Source organism: Arachis stenosperma, chromosome 9 (genome assembly GCF_014773155.1).
Source record: "Arachis stenosperma cultivar V10309 chromosome 9, arast.V10309.gnm1.PFL2, whole genome shotgun sequence".
Classification (NCBI taxonomy): Eukaryota; Viridiplantae; Streptophyta; class Magnoliopsida; order Fabales; family Fabaceae; genus Arachis; species Arachis stenosperma.
Window position 1 is genome coordinate 4,360,953 of NC_080385.1, and position 16,334 is coordinate 4,377,286.

The 16,334-nt window shown below is 34.3% G+C and overlaps 1 protein-coding gene and 1 pseudogene across 1 annotated transcript; one reads left to right on the forward strand and one right to left on the reverse strand.

Moving 5' to 3' along the window:
- The first annotated feature begins 5,632 nt into the window (after positions 1–5,632).
- LOC130948887 (BES1/BZR1 homolog protein 2-like) lies at positions 5,633–7,710 on the forward strand (annotated as a pseudogene).
- A 1,367-nt stretch (positions 7,711–9,077) lies between these two features.
- Positions 9,078–15,624, reverse strand: LOC130950501 (uncharacterized). The gene is made up of 6 exons (XM_057879017.1): positions 15,190–15,624; positions 13,046–14,587; positions 12,741–12,925; positions 12,467–12,637; positions 9,779–10,231; positions 9,078–9,686 (listed from the first exon to the last, which is right to left on the reverse strand). Exons 2-6 carry the CDS (start codon positions 14,547–14,549, stop codon positions 9,246–9,248), a joined length of 2,754 nt encoding a protein of 917 aa, XP_057735000.1. The 5' UTR covers positions 14,550–14,587; positions 15,190–15,624; the 3' UTR covers positions 9,078–9,245.
- Positions 15,625–16,334: the final 710 nt, after the last annotated feature.

Below are 16,334 nucleotides of genomic sequence, written 5' to 3' on the forward strand. Positions count from 1 at the left end.
TAATAAAACGGAAAGAGTACGCAAAGATAATAACATTGTGAAAGAATAATAATGAAAGAAAAGAAAAGATGAAAAATTTTTATTGATTGTTGATTGATTGAATTGTTCACTATGAAGGTAAAACTAAGTATATATAGAGCATTGGCCTATGAAAGATAAAAGTAAATAAAGATAAGATAAAGATAAGATAGAGATAAAGATAAAGATAACTATAAGATAAGATAAAGACTAAAATTATAATTGAATTTGTGTATTCTGTTAGGCTGAATTTGTGGGTCGTGAGACGTCTTTATTGTTGTCATGGGTTAAGGTAGAAGAATGATTTAATACGCCCCCGCAAGCTGGAGGATGAAAGATGTCAAGAATACTAAGCTTATTTAGATTAAGATGGAAGGGTTGAGGAGACAAAGGTTTGGTGAAGATGTCGGCTAGTTGCCCAGAAGAGAGAATTGGGAGAAGTTTCATCACTCCAGCTTGAGCTTTTTGTCGAACCAAGTGATCATCAACCTCTAAATATTTGGTCTGTTCATGAAAAACTGGGTTAGCAGCAATATGAAGAGCATTCTGATTGCCACAATATAAAACTGGTGGGCGAATAGGAGAGATGCGTAAAAATTGTAACACATTTAGTATCCATTGAAGTTCACAAGTTGTGTTGGCAAGTGCACGATATTCTGCTTCCGTGGATGAGCGGGCAACAGTGGTTTGTTTCTTGGTCTTCCAAGAGATTAAAGAACTGCCTAAGAAGAAACAATAACCTGTTAAAGATCGTCGAGTGTCAGGACATCCGGCCCAATCAGAGTCACTGAAGCCAAGAAGCTGAATTTCTGATTCCCTTGGAAAGAAAAGTCCTTTGCCGAGACTAGTTTTCAGATATCGTAACACATGCTTGGCAGCTTGAATATGAGATTCAATTGGAGATGCCATGAATTGACTTAATTGTTGAGTGGCATACATGATGTCCGGTCGAGTAGTGGTGAGATAGATAAGACGACCAACCAAACAGCGATATACAAAAGGTTCGGATAGCAGGGGACTTTTGTCTTGATATAGTCTTGAGGTACTATCCATTGGAACAGAAGCAGGTTTAGCACATAATAAACCAGAATCCTCCAAAAGATCAAGACAATATTTTTTCTGAGATAAGCAAATTTCCTTCTCTGATTGAGCAACCTCAATACCCAAAAAATATTTTAATGGGCCGAAGTCTTTAATTCAAAAGTGTTGGTGCAAAATAGACTTAATGGCAGCAAGTTCAGAAATGGAATTACCGGTGAGAACAATGTCGTCAACATAGACTAAAAGGATAGAAATTTGATCACCAATGAATTTAACAAATAGGCTATAATCAGATGAGGTCTGCTGATATCCCTGAGATAGTAAAAGATGAGAAAGTTTGTCATACCACATACGACTAGATTGTCGTAAACCATTCAGTAACTTTAGTAGCTTACAGCATTGATTCGGTTGAGGAAGAAGGAGAGGTTGTTGGAGAAAATAAAGAACTAGGTGGAGTTTGGTCAATGGGTATAGGTGAGAGTTCAACTGGAAGACTAACTGAATCTTGTTTTTGAGAAGGTGTGTTTGGCAATGTTGGGCTGAGTGTATGGAATTGGGCATTTTTTGTGACTAAGGGCAAGATCATTTCATAAAAAATTACGTTTCTAGAAATCTCAATTCTTTTATCTTCTAAAACATAAACAATATATCCTTTAAAACCACTTTGAAAGCCAATAAATACAACCTTTTTGGCTCTTGGATCAAATTTTGATCTATTTGTCATTAGGGTAGAAACAAAACATCAGCATCCAAAAACTTTAAGGTCATGATAATTTGGTGGATGATTGAATAAAATATCAAATGGTGTTTTAAAATTAATTGCGGATGATAGAACTCTGTTAAGTAAATAAACAACATGTCTAACAGCATAAGACCAAAAAGATGATGGTAAATTAGATTAAAACATAAGAGCACGAGTTATATTCAAAATATGTTGATGCTTGCGTTCTACCTTTCCATTTTGTTGAGGAGTTTCAACACAACTACGTTGATGAATAATGCCCTTTAAAGCATAAAAATCAGGTAAAATAAATTCTGGTCCATTATCGGAACGAATAGTTTTGACTTTGGAGTTCAATTGTGTTTCAATTAAAGTAATAAAATTTTTTATTTGATTTTGCATTTCTCCTTTTGATTTTAATAAAGTAACCCATGTAAAGCGGCTAAAATCATCAACAATAGTAAAAAAATATTTATGATTATGAATAGAATTTTGTCAAAACGGACCCCAAATATCAAAATGTAATAAATCAAAACTTGCATCGGCTCTGTTAAAACTTTGAGAAAATGAAAGTTTTTTCTCTTAGAAAGATGACAAATGTCACAAGTCTCATCATGATGCATAGAGATAAAAGGAAATTGTTTATGTAAATGATTAAGCCTTTGCCCATAAAGGTGTCCTAAACGAAAATGCCATATATTAGAAGGTGTAATGAGTGGAGATTGGATGGAATTTATGGAGTGTGCAGTGGATGAATTTTTACGAAATTGGGTTCAAAGACATATAATCCCTCTCTCATTCTGGCCAAATCAATCGTCCCCAAATTGTTGCTCTGTAAGGTGCAAGAAGAAGATAAAAAAGTGAGTTCACATGTGAGTGCTGAAGTAATTTTTGAAACAGAGATAATATTAAAGTTGAAATGAGGTAAATAAAGAACAACATGAAGAACCAATGATGGTGAAAATTGAACGATGCCTTTATAAGAAACAGTAGTTTGAGAAACATTTGGTAAATGAACAATAATAGGAGAAATTTGTGTGTAAGAAATAAACCAAGATAAATTTGATGCAATGTGATCTGTGGCACCAGAATCAATGATCCAAGTATTCAAGAATGAATCTCGATTTGAAAAATTGTTAACAGTAGAAAAAGTATTGAAAGAACAAAGATAATGAGTAGTTGGACTTGAAAAAAGCTCAAGTTGGTTTGAAGGACGAGCTTCTTCATTGAAAGGAAGTGCCGTGAAAGAAAAGTGTTAGGCTGACGAAAGGTCCAAAAGAGGCTCCGGATGAAGTTGCTGATGTGCCCTTTCTCCTTGATCCATGGATGTCAGCAGAGCTCAAGAGGAGCTCTGATACCATAATAAAACGGAAAGAGTACGCAAAGATAATAACATTGTAAAAGAATGATAATGAAAGAAAAGAAAAGATGAAGAAATTTTATTGATTGTTGATTGATTGAATTATTCACTATGAAGGTAAAACTAAGTATATATAGAGCATTGGCCTATGAAAGATAAAAGTAAATAAAGATAAGATAAAGATAAGATAGAGATAAAGATAAAGATAACTATAAGATAAGATAGAGACTAAAATTATAATTGAATTTGTGTATTCTGTTGGGCTGAATTTGCCGTGAGACGTCTTTATTGTTGTCATGGGCTAAGGTGGAAGAGTGATTTAATAAGTCATTTTATTTATTTAAGGGTAGTGCTAGGTAGCCAAAGAGTAATTACAATATAGAAATGTTACCAAAAAATTTTCATTCTCTTGATAAACAAGTGATATACACCTCTTTATCACACACTCTCATTTTTATTTACATTTATTCTGCGTGGTTAGAGTCATTAATGTTCTTTCTAAAATTAGTTTCAGTTTCTCTCAAATCAAATCCCTAACATCCCTCAATCACATTATTACTCATTAAAATGCAATTTCTCTGCAAAAATTATGGAGGTTAAATTAAAAAATTTTAACAACTTTCACTATACAACTCATATTTTACATATAGACTATTAGAAAATAAAAAATAAAATATAAAATATAAAAAAATAAAAAATAAATTTTTAGAAATAATTATTAACTTGTTATATTAAATCAATAAATAAGTATACATATGAATATTAAATAAAAATATTAATAATTAACATTATGACTTATTAGTGCACATGAGATAATTTGAAGAATACAATAAGACGCATAGTTTAAAATTTGGTAATATTAATTATAAAAATTTATTAATTATAGATATCATAAGTATAAAATTATGAATATTATGTGCACAAAATTATAGATGTTATTAATATGAAATTATGGATGTTATGTGTATAAATTTATGGATGTTATGAGTAAATTTATCAATTAAATAAATTAATTTAAGAATTTGACATTTTTTAAATTTAATTATGATAAAATTTAAACATTTGTAGTAACTTGATAGTTACTTATGCAATAACTAAAAAATGATGTGTATGGATGTAATGTCTAATAAATATGAATTTAATTTTTAGATGTTAGTTGTATGTAATTATAGATGTTATGTATATGAACTTATGAATGTTATGTGTATGAACTTAGTTAGTACAGTATAATTATAAATGCACATAAAAACACAAAAAAATTATATCAGTTTATTAACTTACCTCATCAAAGTTAATGTGGTTATATTTTCGAAGATTGGTTAACTGACAACAATTTTATTGAGTGAGTCGTCTGTTGTTCAAATTATTCTTCAGTTCCTTCTGACATAAGTACTGTGTTAAGGTTGATTTCAAATGTCATACTATTTGTAATAATAAAAATGATTTTTTGTAAATTTCCTTGGCCTATCCCAATTATGCTTGTAATTGAACTAGAATGGTATTTGTTAACTTCTAACCTATACGACCTACAATTCATGATCCTCGTAACAATAATAAAGGTATTAAACAAGACTTTCACGTTTTCTAATTCCTGAAATGATAATAAATGAATTAAAGGAAATAAAAATTAAAGTCAATTGCAATTATTTAATGTAATTGATATTATAATTACCGTTTTTAAATATAATTATTAATTTTTATTGTATTTTTATATATAAAAATCAAATTATAAAAAAAAATATTAAGTATTGATTACAATAGTGCCTAATAAAAAGGGATATAATTTTATAATTAATATCATTAATAAGTAGATTTGATAAGAACGGTGATAAGTAAAATGATAAGAGAGTGGAGTAAAAAATAAAACTATTATTAAGTGATATAAATGAAGTAAAATATAAAAAATTTTAGCTAATTATAGTTGAAAAATTTTGGTTACCAAACTTTTTTCTTTATTTAATTTAGTGTACTCTATGTTGTACCAAGCAGAATCTTCTACCAGGATAAAACATATTTTCTTTTTAAAACATGCACGCTTCTACCACCAAGCTGAAATGTTTTTCGTTAATTAATATACAAATTATGATACATATAACATATTTTCTTTTCACTTATATTCAATTTATTTTAATTTCAAAGTCACTCATTTTTAAATCAATTACATTTTATTTAACTATAAATTTTATTAAATATATACAAATTAAAAAGATAAACAAAAAATTTAATTAATTACAATTTATTTTTTCTTTATGATTATATGATATCAATTAATATTAATTTTTTAATATATTATTTTATTTTTTGTCTTCATATAAGGTTGATAGTTGAAAATTGTTAGATGATATTTAATTAAACTAGTCAAATAATTAAATTTTATATAATTATTTAATTATACTGAGTTAACCGGTTCGACCAGTGACCCACCGGTTGAACTAGTGACCCAATGACCTAATAACCTCACCGGTTCAATCACCAGTTCGATTCTGACAACTATGGGTATTCAAGAGATAAGCCAGTAACTTTAATTTTATTAACTCAATAGTCAATACCATCAATAAGAAAATGAGGTTTACTTATTCAAACTTAGACTTCAAACTCTTTAAAAGAGCGGATTATATAACCGACAACCGAATACATCAACAATTTTAAGAATCGGACAACCAAGTAGAAGCTTCTCAAAGTCAACACGCATCACCCTACTCGTCTTTAGATTATTGAAGGAAGCAAGTGAATAGTATTGAATCAATCACTCTCAGAAGTTTAAAAATTTAAAATTTTGCTAGTTTGTTTTGCATTTGTATATATATACATAAGTCATTTTTTTCTATTTTTAATCGAATAAAAAATACAGTATTCTCTTAATTTTATTGCGTACTCCCTCGATTTTGTAATGGAAAGAAAGTTCACAAAAAGGAAATGTCTGACCTTAACCAACTCAATAGCAAATAGCTTTTTTCAAAATGGTCCCTCAGATTGAGCCCTCGCACCAATGTTACCTCTGACTTTCAAAATGTTCTAATTACACCCTTCAAATTGACATCCGTGCGAAATTCTGGTTCTTCCACCCATTTCCGACGTCACTCAGCAGCCGGAGGGTACTTCCATTGTTTGTTAAGAAGAGGACGGTACTACCTACCGCAAGGTTTCTTCTTCTACTTCTCTTCCTCTCAGATCTACTTACTCTTTCTTGCTTGCTTTGTTGATCCGCTTTCTAATCTTGCTAAAAAGTTGATTTGATCTTGGAGGCTTGCGATCTAACTAGCTTTTGTAGTGTTAATTTGAGATCAGGTGTCATTGTGATAGTTCTAGATGATTGATTATGTTCCGTTAGTTTCACCCTAAAAATCTTGATTGAAATCTGTATTTTGATGACAGAGATGCAAGAGGCCGCAAGGTGAGATTGGAGGAACTCCAGCAAACATGAGTGGTTGTTCTTCACTACAGCCAAGCCCACAGTCATCAGCGTTCCCAAGCCCTGTTCCTTCCTACCATGCTAGCCCAACTTCCTCATCATTTCACAGCCCCTCTCGCATTGATCCCAACCTTCAAAACCCATCTTCATTCCTCCTACCATTCATTCATAACATCACCTCCATCCCCACAAACCTTCCTCCTCTTAGAATATACAATAGTGCTCTTGTTGCCCCTCCTCTTTCTTCCCCAACCTCCAGGGGTTCTTAAAAGAAGGGGGATTTCAAATCCCTCTCCAATGTCTCCTCTCTTAATTCGTTCCGCCATCCTCTCTTCACGGTATCCACCCCATCCAACCCCTCCCGCTGCCACCAATTGGCTACTTCCACCATTTCTGAGTGTGATGAATCTGATGCTTCCACTGTGGACTACGGTAGCTGGGTTAGTTTTCAGACAATGACTGCTTCGGCAGCTTCTCCATCGCCTACCTTTAACATTGGGAAACCAGCAATGCAACAGATCACTCCCCATGGTTCCATGGATATGAATGAAGGCATGCAATGGGGCCAGGCTGAAGAGAGAGAAAGACCATCGGATTTTGACTTTGAGAATGGTAGAATGAAGCCATGGGAGGGTGAGAGGATACTGAGGTGGGAGTGGATGAGTTGGAACTTACTCTAGGCCGTGGAAAGGCCCGATGTTGAAAACAATGTTTAGGGCTACCTGTAGGGAAAACGGCGTCGTTTAAGGCTACCTGCGTGGACCACAAACTGCCAGCTCAGCACTCCGACTGCTGAGTCACGCCGGAAATGGATAGAAGGATCAAGAATAACGTTGGTGCATGGGTTCAATCTGTAGGATCATTTTGGAGATTTACTCCAAATAGCTTTGGCTATTAAGCAACTTATTAAATGGTAATATACAAAGAATACTACAAAAAAATTAGGTCTTTTATACACAAAAATATGTAAACGGATATGTATCTTTTGTATTAGCAGCTATAATTTTTTTTATCATTTTTAATTTAAATCTGTTTTTTTATTTGAGGCCATGGAAGCACTTGATGTGCTCCCGGCCAAAATCCTATTCCAGAAACAACAATAATGGTCAATTAGAGGGTGAAGTAACTCAGGCTTTTTCTTTCCTTTTCAATCTAATAAGATTGTTTTTTGTTTTATATATTTTTTCTGTTATAATTGTATTTAATTATTTAAGTTTTATGCAAATTAACCATTATTGAATACTCCATTGTACAAATACAAAAGAGAAAGTATTGTATGCTTTCTATTTTAAAACAAAAGTTTCAATGTAACCTATTTTTAAATTGTTAATTGGTGTGAAAAATAAATGAGCACTATTAATGTTCTGAGAAGTAATGTACTCTAATTTTTTTTTGTGACTAGTCGGATAATGTACTCTAATTTAATATAGAATAAAGTACTATTTTTATTTTTAATTAATAGAGTTTAGAACATTATTTATATTTTGACAGCATCACTTATGAATAACAACATAACATAATACTCCATAGCATTTTTTTTCATAGCAATTTTTTGTTTGCTTACAAATTTTTATTTTTTTTCAAACAATATCAATGCTCCTTTATTTTTTACACCAAATAATATCTCAAATATATTTTACATTTATGTCATTTATAGTCTTTATTTATCTTGCCTGCGCATGCCGAATATCTTGCTAGTCTTTATAAAAGTAGTCACTTTTTTATTCATTTATTTTGGATTTCTTTAATTATGTATAAATTTAAGTGATAGTTAACATTAATCAAGAAATATGTTAATTAAGAGTGTAATTTTTTAATGTATTTTCTTTATAATTTATTTATATTCATGCTTAAAAATATTAAATAGTTCTTTTTAATTTTTTCTAGATGAAAGCTATAAGTTGTTAGATTTTTTTTTTACATCTAATTTTACTTCTTAATTGAAAAAAAAAAAGAAAAAAAAACGATAATACTTTTCTTGTAATATCTAGCTCAAGGTTAAGTACTGGTTGACCCGGTTTAATGAAATTGTTGTCAGACTTAGAGGAACTTTGAGTGGTTAGGAGATCTTGTAAAGAAATCAGTGTGTTAATTGAAGGTTAAATGATTACTTGAGAAAGTAAAATGGAGTCCATAGGAAAATGTTGGGCGATGTTGACATGTCCAAGAAGTAATGAGTGAGGTCATAAAAGAAAAACAAAAAACAGAACATGAATTTGGTTTGTCTTGGTTAGAGGCAAAAATAAGAAAGAAGCTTGTCCCCACACAAAAGTCAAAACCCCTCAATTTCTTCTCTAGCTTAGTTAGGACTTGGAAGTTTGTTAATGGCTAATACTAATAATCTCTCTTTCTGGATGTAGGGAACTAACTCTATTAAGGAGAGGTTGCCCTTCCATAACTTATAAAAATAATAGATGAATACAAAATACATATCTTGAGGAAAACATGCACAAATTTTCAGCTCCTGCTGGATGCTATATCAGACAGAACGATGGAATGTTGCTGCAGCTCAGAAACCTTAGAAAGAACAAAAGCATTGTGCTACAACTCAATTTACTGCAAGATGCACAAGACGTCTGAAATACAGTTAAACAACTGAGGTTAGATTGATGTTAGTTAGTATTACTAAGTTACAAACCATAAAAAAAGATTCAAATATTTTTACTGGTATACAAAACTTGTGATCAGGCATTTCATTTTGTTTTTTGCCTCTTTATTCTCTCAAGGGCACCAAGCCGACTCTCATTATCTTGATCTTTAGTACCATCCGCTTCTCCATTCATTCCACTCTCATCTCTACCTCGAACCAAACTGCCAAAAACAGCAGAAGGGACATCCTTTTGTGCAATTTCAACCTTTTCCTCATCATCAGAGTCACTTTCTTCTGGTAACTCAATATCCTCGTGATTCGCACTGACTCTTAACCCTCCATCAGTTTGTGATTCCACTCCAGCACTCACAAACCCTACTTTTCTCTCTTTGGTCGCTGTATCGTTTGTTGCTGGGGCTAGTTGCCTTTCTAAAGCAGCCATTTCATCCTCAGGGACCCCAGCCTGTTTCAACTTGTCTTTGGCTTCATCAAGATTCACAGTCTGATCCTTTTGCATCAGATACTCTGGCAATATGAAATGTGTCTGCAGAAACAATAGAAGTAATGGTTAACAAAAATAAAACATACAATGTTACAGACTTACATGGTAAGCCAAAAGGAAAAAGACTAGGTTACCTGGCTGTAGCTTGCAGAGACACTTCGTTTAATGCGAAGCATCTCTCTAAAGGTATCTTCGTTTCCATGCTGAACTTCAAATTCATGCCACTTTTCCCAGAATTCCGGATCTGATCGTGGATTGGCAAACTGAGAGGCATGTCCATATATTGCACGTGCTCGATCTATTTCTCCCAAGCTTTTCTCCAGCTCAGCAAACTTTAGGCACATAGTTTTGACATCTTTGTCCGGAAGACCGGATTGAATTGCCAGCTCATAGATCTGCCTAGTTTTGGGTACACCAAATATCTCAGATGCACGAGCAATGTATATTTCGTACATGCTTAACTTCTCATCATTAGGAACAGCCTTAGTTGCTTCATCGTACACTTTCATGGCTCGCTTGGCTAGTCCATAGTCCTCCTCCAGCTTAGCATATTGCAGGTAAAGAGGCTTCACTTGATCAGCCGGAGCCTGTTAGGTAACATACACCCAAAATTTGGATTAGCTAGGCATCATATATATTGTCCTCGGCATTAAACAGCCATATTTGACAAAAACAAACAGATTATTAGAATAAAACATTGAATAATGAAATTAAAAGAAGATTAGCAACAATGATCCTTGACAAACTAGAAACAACTTCCATACAACTAAATGTGAAGACAACACAAGCTAACGGTAAAAGTTACTCTAATCCATTAAACATTTAAATACAATAATACTATAATACTATATAAACATAAATTGCATAAATAGGTGCAGTACATAATAGTATTGTATATGCAGGGAAGATTGACTTTCTAAACAAATTTCCCGTCTGAGAATCTCCCACATAAGCAGTTATCAATTTCTGCAATGATAAGGTTTATACTTTATAGACACCAGCGATTCTCCAGGGAATCTACATAATCCTGAGTTTAACCTCCTAATTCTATCTAATCCCGTTATGGTAAAGTAGAAATTATATTGAGAAGATTGATAATTACAGAAAGCTAGGAGGATAACAGATTTTCTGTACAAGAAAAAAAAAAAGATGAATCTCAATAGTGTGTGGCTTTCTAATCTCTCAACATATCAGAGATAGAAAGTCCTCTAGAAAAACATCTTTGTCTAAAATCTGTCTAAATACCAGAAAGTGAGATGCTATTGTATACATTGGAACACTAACACAAAAATCCTGGATAGGGGAATTATGTAAAGGGGGATAACTGATAAAGATAACGAAAAGTAAACCCAACAAAAAAAGGAAAAATAAACATCCAATGGTCCTCCAAGAATCAGAAGCAAGGGCCCCTTAGGCAGTACCTTCAAGGAAACCAAAGACTTAAAGGTAGTATAACACCATGGGGCCTCCAAATTTGTTGACAATAGGCCCTGTTCTACATAAGCTAAAGTCTAAGGCCGCAATTGTACTGCTATAATAAATATAAATATCAAACTTTCAACAAGCACAACTTCAAATATCACAAAACTATAACTATTCTTCTCGCACTAAATGGAGCCAGCTACATAGATTACATAATGCCCTATCATAAGCTAAGAAATAATCAAACCATCAAAAATGTAAAAGAGATCCATGCTGAAGCCTATCACCAAAGGAATGCCTCCCTAATATCTTTCCTATCCCCATTTTTATGACAAAGCTCATTGGACACACATTCTTTTAATAATTCTCCTTGGTTCCTATCAACCTCTAAGATTTCATAATAGACAAGTCCAATGCCTCAAACATAGAAACTTCAATCCTAAATTCCTAATGTCCTTTATTTTACGTATATAGGCCAAAATATGGTTTAAATTCGTTTTAACCTAAGCAGAACGAGAAGTATAACCCCCCCCCCCCCCTTTATTTTTCTCCAAAAAAAAAATTTGCAGTATCTTCATTCTATTTGATCAGGTAAAGAGTAGTTGTATCCCAAATGGTAGAATGACCATTAAAACCCTAAAAGAGTAAATCACCAAGTGACCCTACACCATCAAAATTCACTCTTTCTGCTTGGAGGATGACTATATTCTTGCACAGTAAACCTTAATTATAAGTATCATACAAGCTTAATCACATTACTTAGTACCCTTTTATAATAAAAAACACATAGCACACACATATTAGCATTAATCTACACTATTATTAACCTTCTACACCAAATAAAAGTAAAACATCTAGTCTTATCACATAAAACTTGTCTAAAAAATCTATCATTGAACGTGTGAATAGTGCTCCAACCAAATAACTAACCTACAATTAATCTGCATCAACATGACAACTTGAAAGTTCATAGCACACACATATTAGCTTTAATCTACACTATTTTTAACCTTTTACACCAAATAAAAGTAAAACATCTAATCTTATCCCATAAAATTTGGCTAAAAAATCTATCATTTAACATGTGAACAGTGCTCCAACCAAATAACTAACCGACAATTAATCTGCATCAACATGACAACTTGAGCGTTTCATGTAGAAGTAACCAACGTTCTATACATTCAAGTTGCATAATGTAAATTATAGGCATACAGAATTCAAAGAAACACTAACTTAAGCAGACAACTAATAGTGGGCCATTTAAGGAAACAAGTAAAGAGGTTTTTTGTATTTTTGATAAATTTGAAACATAATCCAGCTCCCATATCATCATCACAAAACTTGTAAAGAACAAATAATTTAACAACACTTGGGTTTCCACACAAAAAAATTTTACTTACCGTTTCAACTGCATTCTCAAACAGCTCTCTTGCTCTCTCCAATTTTGTCTTTCCATATCTCTTCACAAATTTAGACAGATATGTGACCCATATGTCTTTCACATGTGGATACTTGAATATCTTCACCCCTCTTTCATACACTTTAAAAGCATCTTCAAAGTATTTATGCTCCTGTATGCATCAGTGTAACAAATTATAAATATCAATCCAAATCACAAGAAATCATGGAAAATAAATAAGCAAATAAGTATTAAACACAGTCTTTGCTCCATACCTCCAGAAAGTAGGCATAATTAATAATTATTTGTGGTGTGGCTATTCGTAAATCTAATATCCGCTCATAAACAGCCCGGGTAGACTCCAAAGTACCTAGACTCTCCTCCAAATCGACATAAAAGGTCCACAATCTCAAAGATTTATGCAACTTCATCTGAACTGGTTCATTCCCATCAGCAGCCACTAAAAGTAAAACATAAGGAAAAAACATAGAACTTAGTTCATTTCCCTCGACAAACACAATTGATATCAAACTACTAGAATGGAAGTACAATGTATTAAGCAACATCAATTCAAGAATACCTCTTCGTTTGACTTCAACTGATGGTTCTGCTGTAGCCCGCCTCATAAGATCAAGTGCTCCTTTAAAATTCTTATGTCTCAACTCCATTTCTGCCCACTCACACCAGACACTAGCCAGATTATCCACAGTTTTATAATTCACTTGTACTGCTTTGTCAAATATGACCCGGGCATTGGCAAGATCTTTATGATGTTCATACAGCTTGGCGAAGGCAACCCACAAAGTATGAGGCTTTCCCACTGCCTTCATGGGATCAATCGTCCTGACAGCCTCGGTATAAGTCAGTATCTGCCTCGTAGGATTACCCTCAAAAAGCTTCACCCTCCGATGCCACTGCTCCACATTGTGAGGATTCTGGCGCAATAGCACACTGTTAGCCAACTCCGGCCTCCTTTCCATAAGGTAATCAAAACGTGCCAACCTCAAGTCTATGTCATTCTTGTCATTCAACCAAAACCCACGTAAGATCTTCCTCTCAAAATCCTCCCCTTTAAACCGAACATCCTCCTCTTCCCCATCCCCAAAACCGTTTTCTTCACCATTATCTTCTTCCTCCTCGTCACTCATTCCCATCTCCTCCATCTTGTAAGCAAGCATGCTCTCCTCAAACTGTGAATACGAATCGAAAATCACACCGAAATCCCTAACAGTCACAACAGTTGACATCCCTTCCTCGAACACATCCCTCGCCTTCTCGTGCAGACCCCTCCTAATATAATACTCGGCCAACGAAGTCCACAACCTGCCAACCTCATCAGTGAACTTCCTAATCCCACCCCTAATTATGGCATCTACATTTAACCCCGAGACCTCATTAGCATGCCTAGTGAGCAATTCACACAACTCCAACCACAATCTATGCCTAGTCTTCCCCTTAATCGAGAAAAACGTGCCATCATTCAAAACCGAAGCCAACCTTTCAGCAGCCTCCTGCCACAAGCAAGAATTCACCAAAAACTCAATAAAATCCTCAATATGGGAAGGATCATACTTCAAGTACCTACGATAAACCCGAAGAGAAGTCTCTATTGGTACACCCCTCTGACTCACGAAAACCAAATAGGGTTCCCAGATCCTATCATGCTGAGTGACCGGCAAAGCGCAAAGAGCTCGATCGAAGGTTCTCCTGGTTCTTGTAAGAAGCTTCTGGTGGGTTAGGGTTTGGAGGTACATGATCCAGATTCGAGGCATCTTGTGCATAGTGACGAGAGCACGCTCGAAAGTGTTGTTGAGTGTGTCGTACTGAGAGTGAGTGACTGGGAGGTTTCGAACGAGATCGAGCCGCTCGCGGAGGTAAGCGTGCCAGAGCTTGTAGGAACCTGGAAGGGCTTTGAGAGCGCGTTCGTAAATGACGAAACGTTTCTTGAAGGGAGATTCGGAACGAGCAATTAGGTATCGCCACCATAGCTTGAGGCTGAAAGGGTTTCGGAGAATCTCTTCCTCGTACAGAAGGTCGTCTTGGGAAGGGTACAGGTCCTGAGAAATTGACGATGATGAAGGCATCACGGCGGAGGAGAATTTGGATACGGAAGCTTATCAATCTAAGAACAGCAGCAGCAGAAGAAGTGTGATGAGAAGATGTAGACTAGTAACGACTGTGCACTGTCAGTGATAAAAAATAAAAATTGCATAGTTTTTATTAAAATAATTTTTACCATATATAATTTTAAGACTTAATGTAATCCATCAGTATTTGTTTGGATGCCATTAAGATTAACACAATTTTAAGACTTAATATAATCCATATCAAAATAATTTCGTTAACTAAGATTAACAAAATTTTCAAAACAATTTTAACAAGGTCAACACAAAAATTAACATGCTTTAACAAAGATTAACAAAGTTTTCAACCCAATTTTAACAAGCTCAGCACAATAACAAGAGTTAATCAACCAAGAACTAGTCAGTAACAGTTAAAATTTATTTTCAAGGAGTGAGCAAAGCTAATCAACCAAGAACAAGCAAGGAAGAACAGTGAATCAGTATCAATTTATCGTCAAGCAGTAAGCCAGTAACAAAATTAATCAACTAAGAGCAAGCAAGAACAAGCCAGTAACAGAGTTAAAATTTGTTATGAAGCAGTGAGCAAAGCCAATCAACCAAGAACAAAGCACTGAACAATTCTAGTGCATCCTGGCGTTACCTTCGGCGAGGGCAGGGAGCAGAGATTTGAGGGAGATCGACGGACGACAGGAAGCTGGCGACGAACACTGGCGAGCCGGCGACGAGCGAAGAGATGCGGAGCAGGACTTGGAGACACTGGCGTTGGGCGAACGAAGGGAGGGCCTTCGAGAACAACGAACCAGGAGGATTGGCGAACGACCACCAAGAACCAGGCGGCGACGGTGAGATGAACGGCGGCGCTATGGAGGCTAGGGTTTTCAAGGAAGAGCTGAGATGGAACTATGGAGGCTAGTGGTTTCTGCGTGACAGCGTGAGAGTGAAAGGGGAGAGACTGGTTTCTGGGTTTGAATTCAGAAACCCTTTTGATGAAAAAGCAAAACGGCGTCGTTTAAAGGAACCGGTCGGTTTTCAGAACCATCATCAACAGTGACAACTCCACCGAAAATGTGCAAGAATGGCTAAGCACTGGGGAAGCCAAGACCGAAAACAACAAGGGTAAAATGGGTACATCATATCGTTTCATGATGAGATAAAATTAATTTTTTTTTTATTTCAAGTAATTTAAGACTTCTTTTTTGCGGCTGATTAATTTAGGAATTTACTGTATATTGTATCAGTTAGGTTACACATTTATGTAATTTTTCATCTAAATCTATTCAATTTGGTTCAATATCAAAAAAATCTAATAACATTAAATGAGCGTGTATCACGTCCCAAACCTCCGAAATTCACGCTTTTGTTATGAAACAATACTCTTTCTTCAATCTTAAAATTGCTATTCGAGAACTTTGAATCTCTCTCAAAATTTCTCAAACTTGTGTTTCCTGCCGAAATTGATTTTAATGCAGAATCGCGCGAAGATTTCAAAAAAAAAAGAAAAAAAAACAAAAACAAGAACAGAGATGATGAAAGGTATATGATAAAAGCTACTGTTGATTTAAAATTATTATAGTTTAATTTATGTATAATTTGAATTAATTTTTTTATTTTAAATTATCATTTATTATCAAACGTTATAAAATTTAAATTAATTTTGATTTGAGGTGGAAACCTGGCCCTGGTCGGTCATACAATTAATTGGCCTGAGTCTGGCTTGCAGCGTGTTATAAGCTCTTTATAAAATATTAGGTCTGACCTTTTATTCAGCTTGGCCTGGCTTGAAAT